This window comes from Tachypleus tridentatus, chromosome 6 (genome assembly GCF_004210375.1).
Source record: "Tachypleus tridentatus isolate NWPU-2018 chromosome 6, ASM421037v1, whole genome shotgun sequence".
NCBI lineage: Eukaryota > Metazoa > Arthropoda > Merostomata > Xiphosura > Limulidae > Tachypleus > Tachypleus tridentatus.
In genome coordinates, this window is record NC_134830.1 from 85,095,027 (window position 1) to 85,111,984 (window position 16,958).

At 31.2% G+C, this 16,958-nt stretch overlaps 1 protein-coding gene across 7 annotated transcripts in view; it reads left to right on the forward strand.

Moving 5' to 3' along the window:
- The window catches only part of Polr1B (RNA polymerase I subunit Rpl135), a 136,304-nt gene that overhangs the window by 22,175 nt on the left and 97,171 nt on the right, over positions 1-16,958 (forward strand). For 5 of the 7 annotated variants that reach the window (XR_013029259.1, XR_013029260.1, XM_076505847.1 and 2 more), the window contains 3 exons: positions 1,232-1,291; positions 2,660-2,734; positions 3,510-3,629. Coding sequence is in view for 5 of the 7 variants with exons in the window: in XM_076505847.1 (XP_076361962.1) it covers positions 1,232-1,291; positions 2,660-2,734; positions 3,510-3,629 (255 nt within the window). In the remaining 2 variants the exon portion in view is untranslated. The remainder of the gene's footprint in view (positions 1-1,231; positions 1,292-2,659; positions 2,735-3,509; positions 3,630-16,958) is intronic. The other 2 variants (XM_076505848.1, XM_076505850.1) reach the window with 1 other exon arrangement.

Sequence of the window (16,958 nt, forward strand, 5' to 3'; positions counted from 1 at the left end):
TTCATAATCACCCTTTGCACTGTCACTGGTGTAAATGTTTTTTTCTGGACTCTCCACCACATTTTTATTTCCTGTTTCTTCTAGAGAAGTAAGAGAATATGTACCATTTTCTAGTTCCAAGCTTTTGGGGTGGTGGACTGTGGACTGTGTTGCAATGGTAGAGAGAGCTACCTGCACTAGTATAGGTTGCACAATATCACCGATGGATAATAGCCATGTAATCAGTGCATATTGCTGCAATGGTAGAAAAAACACATCACATTGAAAAATTTTAGAGGGTAGATCAAGGTCAAGATATAATACTTTGGGGGAAAGGAGATAAGTGCCAATTGGAAATACATTTATACAGTGTTATAAAATGTTACCTTTCTAGGATTTATAAAAGTGTCACCTTACCTCTATAAATGTAAGTGGACGTTTGTGGCATCTGGCCAAAAATCCTGATTTACCCATTAGATGGTGACAAAATCTGATAACATTTATTTATCTTTCACTAAAAACTAATTCAAACAATGTTGTTATCCACCTTTTATAAATAACCTACAAATTTTATAAGATATGATAATCGTTATTAGAAAATCATGAAAATAATTCCAACAGAATTAGCAAAAATTATGGGTTTATAGAGATAATAGACATATTCTCTAAAGTAATGTTCTTAAAAATAGCAAGCTCATGAAAAATGTCTTTTTAGTATGTAGAAATTGAAGTAGAAACCAAAGAGTCATTTAAGGTTTTGACTTTTATGAAAGATCAATTTATGAAAGATCAACTGCAGAGGACTTGTAAATGAAAGCTAGATAGAATGATAAATTTAGAGACTATAAATATATTTTAATTGGCTGTTAACTTAATTATTTTCAAATTTCTTAGACTAATAACATATGTTCTTTTTAAAACATCATGAATTTGGCCACACTATTCAAAGACATTGTCACTTTGATTGAAACAGATTACTGATCATAACACATATTTGTATTCTTGTAAATGTTGTATAAATATGGATTTTCATTTTGTTGACAAAAATAATTAAACTTTTCAGATTTTTTCTCTTAACAAAAATTTTAAATCATTATCTGTAATATTTGGAGGAAGTTTAACTAGCTGTTTTTAAAGAACACATAAAATACAGTTATTATGGCAGTATAAAAGCACTTTCTTCATACTGTGTTATATATGTATGTATATGTTTGAAATTATTCTAATTAATTAGAAATTTTTTTATTGTTAGGATATAATTCCAGTGGAACTTGAATTACCAAATGAAGATCGTATAAAGTTGGAAATTAGGGTAGGTTTTGCTACATGAAACAGTGCTATCTCTAAAACAAATTGTTTTACCATTTTTCATATGGTTTTCTAAAATAGATTGTTTTCATATGATGCCCCATAAAAAATTTGGTATTTCTTTCATTGGTACAATTTTAATTAAAAAATAATAATTGCATAGTGTAATATTTTTTGTTATTCATATGGCTGTACATTGGATATTCTGTGCATTTGCTGCTTTCTGAAAGTAAAAGTGTGTTGTGCAGTAAATCATAAAAATAGGTTAAATACCATGATGTATTAGAGCTAGTCAAGAATATACACACTAAAATGTTATGTGAACAAATCTTTAATCTCAAAATATTTTATAAAACTTAGTATTCATAATTTTATTTTTTTCTTTCTCTGATTTAAAATGCAAAGTTTGTAATATGCCATCTGAATTCTATTTGATTCTTGAATATTTAGAAATATTCAGTTGTGATCAGTGGATTGATTTGGATCAGAGATTAGAAGATAATTTGTAGAACTTTCATAATCATGTAGTTCATCTGCATTGTGTTGAAATAAATAAATAAATGTTATGGCTCAGAGATTAGAAGATAATATGTAGAACTTTTGTGATCATGTGGTTCAACTGTAGTGTGCTGAAATAAATAGCAGTTATGACTGAGAGGTTAGAAGATAATAATCCATTGAACTTCTATGATCAAGTGATTCATCTGTAGTGTATTGAAATAAGAAATAAAAGGTAGTTGTTTTGTGTATTGAATTTATTATACTAAAAAGATAGGCAAAGGTTGAGCTAGTTGTAACTTAACATTATTTTTATTTTGCAAATAATTAGGTTGCTATTCAGTGATGTCGAGAAAACCCACTTGTAGAAAAGTATATGTAAAACAGCTCATTTGGGTTGAGAAAATTTTTTTTACGTAGAGGAGCAAACAACCTTTGTGAACTTGACGATGACGGAAGAAGGTCGAAACGCTGTTTGCTCCTCTACGTAAAAAAATTTTCTCAACCCAAACAAGCTGTTTTTACATATATAGATTGCTATTCATTGCACATGGCTTGTCCTGACATAAGTGGATTTTTTTTTCAATCACTATTGGTTTAATTTGAAACTTGAGATGGAATTACTTTTCTAGAATAATAAAAATGGTTGTAAAAATTAAAACAAATTGCTATGCAATTTCAATTTATTTTAAAAATGCTGCTCTGAATTGATATTAGTATTCTATTTCAAATTTCTACTAACATGATCACAAATATAAGTAATATATTTTTACTTCTACTGTGAACCAACAAAAATGACAGTTCCAGAATTATTTTATTGAAGATTTTTTATGGTTTTAATCTCAAACAACTGCTGGTTTTGACTTATTATTAGGATGCTGTTATTGGATGTCCCACAATTCACAAAGATAGTGTTCAAGCTACAGATTTTAGGGTTTATCCAGTAGAAGTAAGTTTTGCTTTGTGTTGTAACTAGTGGGTTTATATTTCAGTGAATGATTTAGCTAAACTTTTAACTTTAAGTTTGAGACTTATCTTTTCATTAAGTTAAGATGTGTATTAAGAAGTAAAAACAGCTTTAAATGAATCACATTTCATATTGATTCATATTTCATGTAAATAACAAGATGAAATATTGTTATATTACTTCTAAGTTTTGAATACTTACAAGACACTTAAAAATACATTCAGTATTTTGATTGCTTTTTATTGTCAGTTATTGTGAAGAAAATCAATTATATTTTTAGTTTGAATAGATGTGATGAGTTATTACAAATTGTTGGAAATTTATAAAATTTTATAACTCCATTGATTATAATCAATGAATTTGGCAAATTTTTATTGACAAATATATGTAAATAGATAACTTTTTAAAACATGTATTGGCCAGAAATGTTCTGTTAGTTGGGCTTTAATCTACAAAAGTTTTAGAAGTTGGTAACTTTTAATGTTCATGTAATATATCACTTAAAAAATGCAGAACTTTTCCCATGTAATAATGAATTTGAAAACTTTCATAACTCATGCTAGAATTTCAATTGTTCAGGTTGAACATTTTGCTTACTATGAAAATTCATAACTCCAATATAAAAAGGTAAAAAAATATTCTTTATGCTTTAGCTTTAGATTCCATTACCCAAATCCTGAATATCATTTTGTACTTAAAAAATGCACTAAAAATTGTGTTTAATGAAATAGTAAATATTTTATTATGGTTTTTAAAGTGTCGTTCCCGGGGTACAACATATAAAGGTAAATTGCAATTGACAGTAGTGTGGAGTAAAAATGGGATTGTACAGGATACCACAGAGAAAATAGTTGGAGAAGTTCCAGTAATGGTCAAGGTAAGTGTACATTTAAGTGTGTTTTATTGTTATGTTGGATATTGTTGTGTTGTTTCATCATATGTATTGCTGAAGATGTTAGTGATTAAGTTTATGAAAATTTTTTAAAAGAAGCTTTTTTATTTTTTTTTAAGTATTGTAGATTTATTAACTGGAGGGTATTGTACTGTCCAAATAACATTACCTAAAGTAAAGATATAAACACATGTTATTTACATACTCAACTTGTGAATGTCCTGTATCTGATTTTTAGTTTAGTTCTAAATTCAAGTGAAAACTAACTGCATTTTAAGTTGATGTGCTGAAGACATGCTCTGAAGTTTGTATAATGCCAAATGTTCTGATACTCAGTGGCAATAAAATACAAAATATGTTAATTTTACAGTAAATACAGCTAAAAAAGAATACAAAATCATACTAAAAGCACATTTTAATGTAAAACTATAATTTACAATTGAGGCATTAAAAGATTAAGAAGTCACTTTTATAATAATGAGAAGCTGATCAGTGACCAAAAGACATACATCTTTACTTTCAGAATTTGTCTTTACTATTTCTTTTTTTTTTTTTTTTTAGTATTTGCTTTTAAGTTCTGATAAGAGGACTTGCTTCTGCGCATATATATTAGCTATTTTTCTCTTGAAGTCTATTTGATTTTGGAGATTTGGTTGCCACAAGCCCTGTGAAACTCCCACCTAAACTTCACAGGAGATCACATGAATTTGCACTACTGCATAATAATGTATTATGCAACAAAACCCTCCTCTAGTAGGGGTGTAGCATAACTTTCTGTGCAAATGCTCCTTCTACATTAACATGCAAAAATCCTCATTTTTCAGAGTTGTTCTTAGAAGTATTTACTTCTCATTGTTCTTCTATTTTTGGATCTCACTAGGTAACTGGTGTTGCCTCACAAGGTGTATTTATGCAAAATTCTGCAATAGGCCACGATGACAGAAAACATGTAGTCCATCTTCTCTGACCCAGTCAGTGATCACTGTGAGGTTGGATGTACTTCAAAGCCACTGGAGTCCTACTCATTGTAGTTGTGTACAACTTTTTTTTTTCCAACCAGATTCAGACTATACTAATTCCATGGACTGTTTTGGAAAAAATTGGCACCATAGTTGTGCTTCTGCTTGCTTCTCTGACTAGTACTTGTTAACTTTTAAGATTTTGAGGTTAGATATTGCATTTTCTCTAGCATAATACTTTACTGAAGTAATGGTGAAGATCTGAGCACATTTCCCCATAGCATGGAAGATACTTGCCATCTATCAGCTCCCAGCTACTGGTGGACAATGGAGAATTCTCACTGATTGGGATCTGAAGGTGAATACTAAAACACATAGCCCTCTTATGCTGAGAAGTAAAGCAAAAGTATTTATGGAGTGTAGTACAGACTATCTCTATTTATCTGGATACATCATAGTATCTGAGTGGATTTCAGATGCACATTTCACTTACTCTCTATTTTCCTTTATCTACACATGCAAACATATGACCCTACCAATTATTCTTGCAGGATTATTGATATTTCATAATATCCAACTGTGATGTATTGCTGATTAACCTTATTCCCATTGCTGGCAATGGGCCTTTATATTCTATGAGTTAGGTGGTGTTTCATAAGTATTCGTAACATTTACCCAGTGTGATTCCCTCCTCCCATGATTGGCCCTTGGTATTGTCTGATGGTTGAGGAGCTGTGCATTGGTGCTTTCTATATGTGCCATTCTTTCCCTCAGCTGGTACTGACTCAAAAAAAATGATGGTGAAGGAGGTGAGTACACTTGGTACAGCTTAAATGTGCCTTAAACTTACTACATATATTAGCAAGTTCTCAAATGGTCAAGTATCTATTTTAACTTCTTGCAACACCTTTGAAGCTTCTTGCCTTTCCTTATCCTTCATCTAGGCAAAGTGTATACTCTGATTAATCCTTTTGAACCATGATGAAGTCCATTGGACCAATCTCATAACCATTGTTACTCATTACGGTTTATGTACTAGTAACTTCTAATATTTTAAGTGTACCTTCACAAAATTTGGCAGATTTAGTAAACATTACAAGGCTTTTGCACATGAAAAACCAGATTTTTTTTTAATGAAGTATTTTTTTAATACTCCTACTGGGACATTAAAGTGAGATGCAATTTCCCATGGAGTTCCTTTCAGAACTCTTCAAAAGAAGCTAATCTAGATAATTTCTGCAATGGTCTCTCCATCATTTGAATGTAGGATTCTATCTAACCTTTATATGGAAGTGAGTAATTGTATCGGAAGTTAACATTTTTCTTACTAAAAATGTATTTATGATAGATACTCACTTTTATGTACATTCCCACCCTTTCCACTCTCTCAGTGCCTTTTTATTGTTTGTCTCATGAAAGAATGAGGATATTAGTGCATGAATGTTGTGGTAGCATTTGAGCATGGAGGTATGATGCACTTCTCTTTGTGGAGGGTTTTGCTGCATGATATATCATCATATAATAGTGCAAATTCATGTTTTTTCAAGTGAATTTTAGGTGAAAGTTCCACAAATATGGTGTCATGCCATTATCTAAGTTAGAATAGTATGATTTCAAGAGAAAAATATGTAACCTATATGCAGAAGTGAATGTTTATCAGAAACACATTTTCAGATAAGACAAATGTTAATTTTTAAAGTAGTTTTATATATCCTTGTAATTTCTTAGATCATTAATTTTCATTGAAATTTTTATTTATTATATAAACATACTCTCATTTGAGAACTTTTCTTGTAGTTACCTTTGAAATATATATTTCATTATATATGTGTGTTTGTATATGTATACTCTTAATGCTGTAAGGTTTTTGAGTATAGTCATATAACAGAAAAATGTTATTTTAGAAGGTGATAGGTGATACTTACATAAGCTTAGTATATAATTTAGAATATACTTAAGGGAATTACATTTGTAAATATATACACTTTAAAATAGAAATTCTATATTTACCAAACATTTAAATATTTTTATTGTTCAAAAGCTATTTTACTTTTGTTTTATACGTGTACAACCTGTTTTTTTCTCAAACATTAGTTGCATTGTAATTGGTCATTTTATATAAGCTAGGTAGGTTTGATACTTTGATTTTAGAAAATGCATAAATGTATTTATATTCATGAATTAAGATTTTCTTTTCTTTTTTTTCCTTCTCTGAACACATATCAAGTTGTACCTGTATGTGCAAAAAAGATACTTTAAGAATGATATTGCTGCTCCAACTTGTTTTGGTTGCAAATTAGAAATGAAGGACAAATGATTTTCTGCGTAAGCTTTATAATTCCTTTTCCAGTTTTGTTTTCAAGCCAATACTTTACTGGCCAGTTTAGGTGTTGAAGCCTTATACAGCAATATTCCACTTGTAAAAAGGATTAAGGTTGTGTTTAGTTTGCTTACTGAACACGAACATGATACTTACACCTTTGGACTTACTATAGATAACATTATTTGTCTTATATAGTTAATGCACAGTAAAAGTCACTTTCGTTTTTGTGAAGAATTTATAAAAAAAAACAAGAATATACCTATATGAAACTGTATGGTACTCATTTTTTGTATAATTTTATTCATGAACTAGAATCTCAAACCATTTCAGAAACATGTAATCAGAGGATTTTTATGTTTGATATATTGACAATATTTTCATTGTTTGGCAACATGCAGTGAAGGTAACTTAACATTTTTTATACACATTTAAATGTCCAAAACATTGAAAGCTAATGGTAGTTTGAAACTTGAAACCACTTTAACTTTATAGGTGTTCCAATTACTGTAGAGAATGAGGGAGTTTTGTCTCAAGAAGTATATTTGAAACCAATGCATATAGATATATATTTCAACTTTTTATTTCCCACCTATTGTACTTCTTTAAAGGAATCAGTGGTTTATTCCCAGCTTATATGTACCTTGTATTTTTTCTCAGAATACTCAACAAGCCAATGAAGTAGCAACAAAATTAAAACTTTGCTTTATGCCAATAATTATCCTTAAGAATGTACTAGAAAACACTGAGCAAGGCCAAATTGTACATTACAAACCTAAAAGTACGAAAAAAGAAAACCCTTTGTTAGTCATTTAATTTATTTCTGAAGTCATGAACCACGAAGTTTGCAAAACAATTTGACAGTATAGTGATGTACATTAAATAGAGAAACATTGGAATAAATTAAAACACTTGTAAATAAAATCACCACTGGAGCCTCAACAATGTCCTGGATGTAGTAAAGTATGTAATTGAAATTTGAAAAACTCGTATTCTGCTAAAAATGTTACATCCTAGCTTCAATGTAACATCTGTGACTATTTTGTACACTGGAGAAATTTAATGTTCTGTTCATGAAAGAATTCTTGATAAATAGCTTGTCTAGGGACTGTAACACACCTTTTGGTTCACACTTTGTGACAGTTCATTAAGAGTGAACAACTGCTTGAGATCCCATAAAAGGCAGAAATCTCATACAGAGTGAAGAGTGTAAATGCTTGAGCAATAGTTGAGAGCATTTTAATTGTCATATAAAAATAAAGTATAAATGCTCAACAGAAACTATGGCCAATGATCAATCAACATTGAGATATTTTGAAATTATGATCATGACAACATTTAACATGGAGAATACACACACAAACACATATATCTCTTTTCTTTACTTATTGTACTTTTTATACTTTGCTAAAAATATTATAATTTATATATTATTGATGCATTTCTGCCTGCATGTCTTGCATTATGTTCAAATTACAATTGAATTTCCACCATAATTAGTTGTATTTTGTCCTTTGCCCAAAGTGGGATTTAAGACCAAAGCATTGCAAAAAAAATCTATATAATGGGTGTAGAAAACATTTTTATCTACATTTTTGCTTTCTTTATTTTTTATTATTATCAAAAGTATAACTGAATTGAAACAAAGTAGCACCATGCTTGGTTTACTTATTAATTCAAAGCTACATTCATGTAGCCCTCAGTTAATGTGTGATCAAGCTATGCTGGTACAAAATATCTGCCAAGAAAATATTTGGCAGCATCAACAAAGTTCAAAACAAATCAGTATTACATGCCAAACTCATTCAGAATCAAACAAGTGGAAAGTACTGGGTATACAGTTTTTCTTTTAATGCAAAACAACCAGTAATTGTGATCTTTCTTAACTTAAACATAATGTTAGGATATTTTAATCATGAACATGTTTCTTCATTACCAGCAAAGTAAACTATAGGTACACAATGTTTTTGCCTTCTTTGGTGTAGATTTAATGAGAGTTTAATCTCATTCAGTGAAAAACTGCATGCTTAAGGTTATTTCAGTTTGAAAATAAACCAAACATATTTTACCACCATTAAGAAAATTCATAACACACTATCCTTTTCTCATGATATGGTCTAAGTTAATTATTTCAGCATTTACTGCATGTATACACACACACACACACACACACACACACATTTTAATATACTTTTGATTTTGTATCCAGGATGACTGATCAGTTTTGTATCTCAGGATGGATGGTATGAGTATTAACACTTTTACTAATAAAGCAGAGAACAATGTTTCAACCTACTTAGGTCAGAAGATGGCCTAAGGAGGTCAAAACATTGTTCTCTGCTTCATTAGTAAAAGTGTTAATACCCATACCAGCCGTCTGAGGTACATTTTTATTTCAAGTGTGATTCTTGTCATCACAAACTGGTCAGCTTTGCTTTGAATGAGGTAACAGTGAAGCTTTTGTCAAAGCATAATTTATTAAATGAAATTCTTGGTCACATTCTTTACTTCATCTAAAATTAGATTTTATAAAGTCTTTTGTTTTGGATGATTTCACACCTTTTTTGGCCATAATGTTCGTTCTCAAGACCATTGCAAATTCATTATATACTTATGTATTAGATGTGTTTTGAGATAATTAACATTGATTCTTCACTTATATAAGTAAATTCATAGATTCTTAACCATCAGAACTGTTCAACCATCTGAAGTGAATCATTTGATTAAACTTAGTAATGTTAGGTCTTATTTGGTGTCAGTTTTGTCAGTTGTATGGACTGAGGTAGTTTTGGGTGTGTTATGATAAGAAAGATGAAAAACAATAATGTAGCATTCATTAAAACAATTGATAGATCTGTGAAGTATAAGTTTCTATGTGTATTGTTCACGTATGGACATATCTGAAAGTTCCAGAAATGAAACTGACAGAATTTTCACTTGTTTAAACTAATAAGTAAATAAACTTTTTTATATTTTGTTGAAGAATATCTAACAGAAGTAGGATAGTTGTTGCTATGATGATGTATATTTTGTTCAAATATTTGTTTGAAGTAACCCGTTTTACAATGATATTTGAAGAATTTCTCAAATTAGTTGCAGATACAGAAGAGGAATAAGGTGATGGTAAACTAGAATTTTATTTAAGCATAAAATGATAATTTCATTTTATTTTGCACCCTTCATTGATTACTTTATTGATCATATAGATTTGTTAAACTTCATAACCATGAAAATTGAAATTAAGCTACTGAGGAAAAAACATAGAATGCTTTATAAATTTAAAGATCTTTGTATCTATATATCTACTAAACTTATCAAAATTGCATCAACATCTTCCTTTTTATCAGCAATATTGTAGCACCTTTAGTGTAGGAAAGGATTTTTTTATCCTTTAGTCAAACCAGTTGTGCTCAATGTAGACAACATTTCTGAGTTTCTGAGAGCTTTTCCTTTAAGCCTGCTGGGGTTCCACATTGGCTTTCAATCTTTTACTGGCAGAATTTAGATTTTATTAAAAGTTCCACTTTCCCATGTAAAATATTCAAAATAATTTGCCTAATCAGATGATGGTTTAGCTGTCTTGGAGAAGTCATCAATATTATGGCATAAAAAGCTCAAAACTTCTCATATGGTTAATATTAATCATTAGCATCTACACTTTTTACAGCATCAAAGTAAACTGTCCCTATCTACTGTAAATGAAAAAAATCCATATGATCTTTTTGGCATCATTTCTATACCTAGTTTGTTTTCTACAAACTTAACCACTACTTGCAGGTTCTCAGCACCACTGTTGGATCATGCAAAAATTTGATTCAAATACAGTAGATGCCTTTTTCATTACAATTCTCTTGCTGTAAGTTCCATCAGCATTTGCAAAGTGGTACATGAATAACAAAATTTGTACAAGTCATCTTGACTGCTGAAAGCTCTTTCATCCACTTTTTGAATAACAGTTTTGCCATTGTGTGTTTCCCTACAAATTAAATTGAAGAAGCACACTTTCAGACAACAATAGGAACCCTACATCTTATCCACACTCCAACAAGCACTCATTCATGACTGTACTACTACTTATGAATTTTTCACTGAGGTTTGCATAATTATGAGATCATCATCAAGCTCTCACTGGGAACTGTCTCATACCACATATATTAATCTATTTTTTTATTGGTCGACATGAAAACTGGTTATTAGTTAACTGAAACATTGTTGCCTACTGACTCTCTTGTCCATTGGATTCAGTGCTTCAAAGCTGTTGGAGTCCATAATTAATCTTCTCTTATTGTAGTCTAAATCATTTTTTAAAGAATAAAGTAACCCTATATTCAATTTAAATCATTGATGACTGAATCAAAGAACATTAACCTGAAACTGAATTGCTGTCTGTTTATAATTGCCTTGGCATAAAGCTGAAACTTTGAAAAGTAATGGCTGTGTGCAAGTACAGTTTTATTTCTTAAGAAAAATTTTCACTTTTGAATGGTTGACAAAAACAATTCTGAACTGAATCAGTATAGCACCATAGAAAAAATAACTTGTAAATATGTAGGTGCTGTGACATCCTCCTTAATACATGAATTTTATTATTTTTTATGTAGCATTGATGATTTTGCTGCAGATCTTCAACTCACCTATACTAGTGTCATTTTGGTTAAATACTTCTGAAGCAGGTCTATTCTTAGAGCAAATTTTAGAATAAAACTGTTATTTTCAGAGAGATACCACCAACAATAAGATGATTATGTATTTTTCTATTTCCCTTGAATTTATATTGCTTAGAACAAAGTTCCATATTGATTAGTAAGATCTATGAAAGTGTTGCCATTGTGCATCTCAAACTCAGTCTTATATCCATATTTATTTAGTATTCTCAGTGCATATGAAAAGGTATCCTCTTTTAGGATAAACAAAGTGGGTTGCTACTTCTTTGGATAAAAGGAAGTTGCCATGCTCAGGTCAATGGCTGGAATTAATAAAAGCTTTACTAATTTATACTAGTCTGCTTGATGTCAACCTTCCTGCTTTTGCTTTGGCAGTTAAACAGAAGAAAACATGCCATCTTTCCTGTAGCATGATAAGATGTTGATAATGTCTTCTGTAGTATCTAATCAGCATGAAATTAAAACAGGTGTTCTGTTTTTCTTTCTAATCATTATCATTTGGTATCTAATTATACCCATTATATCTAATAGGTCTGGAGGCTCTTATTAATTATCCTTGAGAAAAAAATAAATAGAGGTCTGTATTGAAGTGGATCTGTGAAGCATGTTCTAGAGAAATTTGACCACTACAGCCATTTCATTTGGCTACTTTTATCTAGCAAAGTGTTTGATGATGACAGGTTCCAACTATTTTATTATAGAAATGTATTCAGTGAAGTATGGAGCTTGTCTGACATCTGTGTAATGCAACACACTCTTTCTCTTTGTGGGCCCTCTCTTTGCCCTTTCATAATTGGGATGCCTCATCTGCCTAAGGCTTCTGTCTTTACATTGTTATGGATTGAATCCACCAACTCCTTTGTCTTGTATATGCCTTTCTAATGTTTGCATGCTCTGTCAAGTCTTCTTTCTTCAGCTTTTTTCCATTTTTCTTTGGGCTGGGTTTGTCTCACATTTAACTGTCTTAATTCCAGTAGCATACAGATTTACACTGATGGCCAATCTTCAACTAACCTTGCACCTGTAATGGGTGTGAGTATTAAATCCTATGTGTACTGTGGCTGTAACTTTATCCTGTTTGCTTATTTCCTTTTCACTCAAGTGCAACATGGAATGGTTAACTGTTTTAATATCAAGTGCTGTACTACTTGTCCTTGACTTTGTCCATCCCAGGCAATTACTTTGCTGAAATACATCACAGGTTGATAAAAGTCCTCTGTAATACTTCGGGGAACTACCACACTAGTTATTTTGTACTATTACCATTGAACTCTGACAGTGAGCTTAAATACTTTTTTTAATAGTTGCCTTTTGGGTAACTTGATTTCCTATGCTGTAAAATTTTCTATAGAACATGACCTTAACTAAGTCCCTTTTGCCAGGTTATTTCTCAACTGAAGTAATGTGCAGTGTTCATCACTAGATTGTCTAAACTCAACATCAGGTGTTGCATTACTTATGTCCAAGTCTATCAGTTCTGTGTGATAATTTTCAGAAATGTATCTTCAATTGGTAAAAGTAATTCTTAGTGGTGCATGTGAATGTCTCTGAATTAAAGTTTATTCCATCATTACCATGAGGATGTGCTGAGAGTGTAGTTGTTTAGTGATTAAGGTCCTTATGACATCAAAAGTATCGATTAGGCTATGTAACACAAATTTTGTTCCTGGATAGCACGTGTTATTTCTTAATTGCTTATGTTGTAAAAGTACAGAAAATGGCCATTATTCACTTCAAACTTTGGTTTTGTAATCTGAATAATGAAATTTAGAAATTAATCTATTTTCTATGTGAAAACAGGCTAATTTGCACATTTATATTTACATAAGGTCTGAATAAAACAACATGTGGCTCAAGATTTACTTGTATTTATACTAAAGTTATACAAAAATGTTTAGGAGTTTTGAGATTTACGACCATAATGTAAATCACATTCATGTATAAGCCCTCACATATAGTCCCATCATGTTTTCGTTATATGCTTCCAGGTCACAAAAGCAAAGTTTGAAGAGAAAAACGTCTTTTCAATTTACTGTAGGCATAAGCAACTGGGAAATTACACTTTCTGCCCAGGAACAAGAAAAAGTAAAAATTTTGTTATATAGTGTTATTTTTGGTACCTGGAAGATCTAGTATTCAAAGTAGATTTCATCCTTGATGTGCAGAATGACATCATGCTATTGCACACAAAACATCTTGTTGATCAAGAATATCTGGATGATCTCTGGTAACTTCAGCAGCCTGTCTGTTGTCTTAGGCAGTTCTTTGTTGTGTCATTAGTCACTATTCTGTTGGCTTGACAAGATGCTTAATGCTCCATTTGATAGCTAGGAAACTCCAGGAGATTGTTAGCCAAGTGGCAGCTCAAACCAGTGATGGATTTTTATCTATGTTTTTGGTCACAACATAGAAATTTTATAAAGACTGTTACATTTAATATCAGTATATCTAGTATCTCATCATAATGGCATTCAAGCCTAATTAATCTCTGCAAACTGGCAGTAATGCTAGAAAAATGAAACATGGCCAATCTCTTGTTATGGCGTAATGCTTTTCATGAGTAAATCAGACTTGACTGTGAAGAAAGACACTAAATAAGTTCTTTTACTTTGAACAAGTAATATTTGTGTTCCAACAAAACACAAAAAGGAATGTGAAACTTTTTGGATTGTACTGCTAACTGGCTTCATTTTGAAAGTGACATAAGGCAAGAGTTGGCAAATTTATTAAATTTTCACAAAAGTTGTTCTAACCAAGAACTAGCGTGCTCCAGTGTAAGCCTGATAAATTCTCTAAAGTAGCTTAAAGTTTATTTTGGCCAAGAACTAATTTTGCTTCAGATTGTATTTAATCTTAAGGTCAGTTAAGTTTTCCTATAGTGTAAAGTCACACACATCTTTAGGTCAGTACCACTGAGATAAAAAGGAGTGAGACTTAAGTCTTCCAACACCGCAATCTTTCTGCACAATATATTAAGACCAGATTGATAACTTTATAGACATATCATGAGAGAAGATGTACAGATATTTCTGGACTACAGCTGGGTCATTAGTAGAATTTGATAATTGATTAAGCATTGGGCTAATTAATTTCATTTAACTAATTAATTGATTATCTTTAAAATAAACTTGAATAGACAGAATAATTAAAAATAGAAATAATCTGAAACATTAATTATTGATTTATCGATTATTTTTGTGACTTGCAACATGAAACTTAAGCTGAATACGAGGGCTGTTCAAAAAATACGCGGACTGACGTCATAAAACAAAATGTACTTTATTTAGAAGTTACAGGTCTGGGACTCCAAAGTACTCTCCTCCCCAACGCACACACTTATCCCAACGGTGTTTCCACTTGTTGAAACAGTCCTGGTACGCTTCTTTTGTAATGTCCTCCAGCTCCTTCATTGCATTTGCCTTAATCTCGGGAATCGTCTCAAATCTTCTTCCTTTCAAGGGTCTTTTGAGTTTGGGGAACAAGAAAAAATCGTAAGGAGCAAGGTCAGGTAAGTAGGGGTGGGGTGGGGAAGAACAGTGATTGAGTGTTTGGCCAAAAACTCACGAGTTCTGAGGGCTGAATTTCGCAGCAACGCCGTGCATCTTCAATGTTTCGGTCAAAATCTCGTAACAAGATCCAACTGTTATCCCACACTCTTCAGCAAGCTCCCTGACAGTCAGACGTCGATTTGCCCACACCAGGGTGTTGATTTTATCGACGTGTGGGTCGTCAGTTGACGTGGAAGGACGTCTAGGATGCTCATCATCTTCAATGGACTGTCGACCATCCTTGAAACGTTCATGTTACTTGAAACATGCCGTATGCTTCATAGCAACATCACTGTAAGCCGTGTTAAGCATAGCAAAAGTTTCAGTCGCAGATTTTCCAAGTTTAACACAAAATTTCACAGCAAGTCGTTGCTCCTTCAGGTCATTCATTCTGAAATCTGCCAAACGAAAAAATCGCACTTCACTTAAAACCGCGTAGCTAATACACAAATGAAGATATCTGCAAGCGGGAAATGGCGTCGTAATCAGCTGATCTGTGCGAACCTAGCGACACCAAGCGGATTCCCCTGGAACCAACTGGAGCCGCGCAATTCAAACAGTCCGCGTATTTTTTGAACAGCCCTCGTAATTTCAAATAAATCAAAAATCATAATGATATATTTTGATTAGTGTATTATTTTCCTGACTTTGAGCAGTTTAATCATAATTTTCGTTTATTATTTATTTTATATGACATTAATTGATGTAATTATTATTTATAAATTGCATTAGTTAATTGAGTTAATCATTCTGCTTTGTTCTGGCCTGACCTCTTGCCATGTGTAACAAGCTTAAATAAAAGGGAGGGCAAAAGTGTCTTTTGTTTGCTTGGAATATAGATGTACAACTACGAGTATTAATATTTTACAAAACTTTGTATTGGTGTACCTGACATGTTAATGTTATATGCCATAAAATTACTGTAGCTATAATATTTGCTTACTGCACCCTCAAAGACCAGGTTTTGAGTTGTATTGAAATTAAATAGTTTTATTGCAAAAAACTGTTATTACATGATTATGGTATATTGAAATTAATATCTTGACATATTCAGTACTTTGTATATTCAAATTTCACATATTTCAACCAGATAAGCTTAATATTTATGATGAAGCTAAGCCTTAAACAGTAAATATTATGAAAGAAATAGATTAGAATTTATTTCCATTAAAAAATAAAAAGCAACTAGAATTTTTATGTGGTACCTAGAAATTATGATTGGTTATGTAACCTTGTTCTAGATTAACTTTTTCTTTTGTATAATAGCAATTAGATCCTTTTCCTGTGATATAAGAATTTTCACACTGCAGTTTGAAAGCTCATAAGTATGGAAAAGCTTTAGAGTTGGAATGATATTTTGAACTGTTAAAGTTTGGCACCTATACTGATTACAGCAAATGTGATTTCAAGGAAGTTATTAATAAGAAACTTTCCTTCCTAAAAAACAAATAATTTAACTTGGTTCTTGTAATATATAAATATGTGTGATTTTTGTTTTAGTAACTTAGTTTATTTTCTTCATTTAAATTTAGCCTAGAATCTATTACCATGGTTTGTGAATTAAACATATGGTAAAGGTATATACTGGCTAACGTTATGGTAAAAGATATGTATAACATTATAATTTGTTTAAATAAGATGTATTAGCTTATGTAAAAAAAAAAAACAAGCAAAATTCCTTTCTCTTTTAGACTGACTATTAAAGAACTTTATCAGTTGTGTGTTTGGCAACCATTATTGTGATAAATTTGTTTTTAAATAAAAATAATATAGAACATTTTGTGTTTAGTATTGCATTGTATTCTATCTATATATATTTAAAG